General features: G+C 45.1%; 1 protein-coding gene across 1 annotated transcript; it reads left to right on the top strand.

The window, feature by feature from the left end:
• Window positions 1–504, top strand: LOC109179775. The gene has a single exon (XM_019329269.1). The coding sequence runs from the start codon at window positions 1–3 to the stop codon at window positions 502–504; it is 504 nt and encodes a 167-aa protein (XP_019184814.1).
• The last annotated feature ends 3,602 nt before the right edge of the window (window positions 505–4,106 follow it).

Below are 4,106 nucleotides of genomic sequence, written 5' to 3' on the forward strand. Positions count from 1 at the left end.
ATGTTGTCATGGAATTGTCAGGGTGCTGCCTCGGCTTCGTTCAGGCGCATCCTTAAACATTTATTGCATTTACATAAGCCGTCATTGATCTGCCTCTTCGAACCTAAGGTCTCAGGGGTGCAGGCCAATGACATTTGCTCTTCGTTTGCCTTTGATGAATGGATTAGGGTTGAATCGGTTGGGTACTCGGGAGGAATTTGGCTGTTTTGGAATAATACTCTTTCAGTTGAGATTCTTTATACTCATCCTCAATTTATTTCCTTTCAGGTGACTGAGAATGGTTCTTCACCTTGGCTGATGTCGGCTGTGTATGGCAGCCCCAATCCGGCTTTGAGAAAACGGCTTTTCATGGACCTATCAGGGCAGTATTTCGAACCCCATGGGCCTTGGCTAATAGTGGGTGATTTCAATTCCATCACTGACCGAAGTGAAGTCAGTAGCTCAAAGACTTTTACATCATCCAGGTGTTCGGCTTTTAACAATTGGATTTTTAGGGAAGCCTAGGTCGATCTAGTCTATTCGGGATCAGTTTATACTTGGATGCGAGGGATAGACACACCGTCTTTCAAAGGAGCCCGGTTGGACCGTGCTCTATGCAACGTCGAATGGAGTTCTCGCTTCCTGGCAACAACCGTTACCCACCTTCCCAGGATTGGGTCTGATCATTCACCACTCCTCATCTCCACAACTGGAGCTACCCGACAACAGTGCTTTAACAGATTCAGGTTCAATATGGCATGGGTAACGCATAATACTTTTCAGGCTTGTGTCTAATCCACTTGGAAGAATGACTTAGACTTAACTGCTAATTTAGCAGCAATGGCCCAGACGTTAACAGTATGGAATAAGACAACTTTTAGTAACATATTTCAACGCAAGCAACTTCTGCTAAGAAGACTAGATGGAGTCCAGAGGAGTATATCTGTAAGAGTAAGATCGGACTTAATCAGATTGGAACGCAGGCTACGCAAGGAACTTGAGGAAACACTCCACCAAGAAGAACTTATGTGGTTTCAAAGATCAAGAGAGGAGTGGATAAAGTCGGGGGACCGCAATACCCATTTCTACCAAATGGTATCAACTGTTCGGAAAAATCAAGATAAAATCAGTTGCTTAAAAGATGAGGATGGAAGGATATTTTCGAAAGATGATGAAATCAGGAAACACGTCTGAGAATACTTTATTGCTCTATTTTCAGGAAATCCCAGGACTAGTACTCAAAACTTACACCATGGTTCGTTCCCAACCATTTCTGCTTCTGACTGGGAGAAGGTATACACCCCTGTTACCCTGGAGGAAATCAAAACAGCCCTCTCGGAGATGGCACCTTCCAAGGCACTGGGCCCCAATGGTTTTTCGGCAGCATTTTTCCAAAAGGCCTGGCCCTCTATAAGCGATACTCTATTCAATTTTGTCAAAAACTTCTTTGAGAATGGCATTTTGCCTCCTGGTTGCAATGATACTCTAATTTCCCTCATCCCGAAGGTACATCAACCGGTCCTGGTCAAGCAATTCCGGCCAATTGGATTGTGTAATGTAGCCTACAAATTGATCACCAAAATCATGACGCTGCGACTTAAGGAAATTTCTAGCAAACTTGTGAGACCTCATCAGTCAAGTTTCATTCACGGCCGACAGATTGTGGATAACACTCTTGCTTACCAGGAAACTCTACACTCCCTAGGAAAGAAAAAAGGAAGGTTAGGTTGGATGGTTCTTAAGGTTGATCTTGAAAAAGCATACGATAAACTATCTTGGGACTTCATCAAGGACACACTACAGGACATTGGGTTTAGTCAATCTTGGGTTGGAAATATCATGCAATGCATCTCGACCTCCCGGCTTGCAGTGTTGTGGAATGGACACCAAACTGACTGGTTTACCCCGGAACGGGGAATTAGACAGGGAGACCCTATTTCCCCTCTTTTATTTGTACTATGCATTGAAAGATTGAGCCACATCATTGACAAAGCCATTAATAACAGTCAATGGAAAGGCATAAAACTTTCTCGAGAAGCCCCTAACCTGACTCACTTGTTTTTTGCAGATGATCTAGTCTTATTTGGGGAAGCCACTGTTAACCAGGCGAGTGTGATGAAAAGCTGTCTTGACACATTCTGTTCTAGCTCGGGTCAAAGTGTTAGTCTTCAGAAATCCTCGATTTATTTCTCGAGAAACACGAAACCAGTAGTACAGCAGCGCATTACGGAAGCCCTTCGAATTCCAAGCGTTCCAGCTTTGGGCAATCATTTAGGAATACCCTCTGTGCATGGCAGGTTGAGTAAAGATTCGTTCAACAGAATTCTGGATAGGATTCACTCACGCCTCGATGGATGGAAAGCTAAGACTCTTTCACTAGCAGGTAGACATATAATGGCGCAATCAGTTCTTTCGGCCATTCCGTACTATAGCATGCAGTCCATGCTGCTACCGGCTGGAGTTATTGAGGCTATAGAAAGGCGTATTCGGAGCTTCCTTTGGGGCAACAAGGAAGGTGAGAGAAGGTGCCACTTGGTGAAATGGGATGTTGTCACAAACAGTAAGGCGAATGGGGGCTTGGGTATCAAAAACCTTAGACTAATGAATTTGGTTTTTTTAGCTAAGCTAGCATGGAGATTCTTTCAGGAAGAAGGCTGTCTTTGGATCAAAATCCTAAAAGCTAAATATGGGGCTGAACGAACTGTGTTTCCCTCTTGGAAATTGAAGAATAACAGCTCCAATACGTGGAAAGGAATCCTTCAAGCATTACCTATCATTCAAAACGGTATCAAGTGGCATGTAAGCAATGGGAGATCAACCCGGTTTTGGTTGGATACCTGGCTAGAGGCTGGTCCTTTGCTTGAATCCGCCCTGGAGCAAATTGCCCCTTCAACACTCAATAATACCGTGGCAGCTTATTGGATTGCGGGTGTAGGTTGGAAGTGGGATCTGCTTGATCGGGTTCTTCCTGCTAGAATCTTAAGTAGACTGGCTACTGTAGTGTTACATGAGGAATCCCACCCAGAGGATCGAACCATATGGAGCATGGAGGCAAATGGTCAGTTTTCTGTTAGTACAGCCTATGAGGCAGCTATTAAGGCTCCAACAGCAAGTGACTCTGCTAAATGGATCAACCTCTGGAAATTGAAAGTTCCAAACCGGATTTGTACATTCCTTTGCCTGGTGAGACATGACAGGATCATGACGAACCGAAATCGAAGGAAACATGGTTTTACTGATAACGAAAATTGCTGGTACTGTGGTACGATAGTTGAAGATACTGATCACATCCTTCGTTTTTGCCCATTAGCAGAGAAGGTTTGGAAACACACCCTACCACAGCTGCACGAAGACACTCGCAATTTGCCCCTGATTACCTGGCTGGATGAGGGTCTCTCGACGAAAGGTGGCGGGAGAAGGCCATGCAACGACAACGCCACCTTTGCTATCATCCTTTGGTGGCTGTGGAAGTGGTGTAATGAGGCTGTTTTCAGAGGCATAATTAAACCCTGTAAATCTAAAGTCTCCTTAATCCAATCTCATTCCGAGGAGATCATCTCTGCCTTTTCAAAATCGAAAGGCCCTCTGGTCTGCAACAATCCCATAGCTTGGAAGATGTTCCACTGGACAAGACCCCCCCCCCCCCCCCCCCGATAACTCTATTAAATTGAATATAGATGGAGCAGTGGCCTCTCTTTCGAATCTTGCTGGCTGCGGCGATGTGATAAGGGACCCATCAGGTGCTTGGAAGATAGGCTTCTTGGCCAAACTAGGAACTTGCACCCCCCTAGAGGCGGAAGCTTGGGCGATTTTAAAAGGGATACAATTTGCTACAGCCAAAGGATTCAAGATCGTGTATATTGAAAGTGATTCACATGAAGCTGTCGACTACTTGATCAATCCTAGACCTCCTAGTATTGCCGCCCACAATGTCCTCGAAGCATGCAAGAAGGAACTCCGCCACTTTGACTTCTGGGAGCTCAAACCCATATTTCGAGAACAGAATTGTGTTGCTGATGCATTGGCTAAGATGGCCTTAGACCATGACTTTGGACTCCTCTCGTTAACAGACCCGCCGGACGGGATTAGCTTTCTCCTAGATGATGATAGTTCTGGCCTTCCTGTTT

The sequence above is a fragment of the Ipomoea nil genome, unplaced genomic scaffold, assembly GCF_001879475.1.
Source record: "Ipomoea nil cultivar Tokyo-kokei standard unplaced genomic scaffold, Asagao_1.1 scaffold0980, whole genome shotgun sequence".
Lineage (NCBI taxonomy): Eukaryota > Viridiplantae > Streptophyta > Magnoliopsida > Solanales > Convolvulaceae > Ipomoea > Ipomoea nil.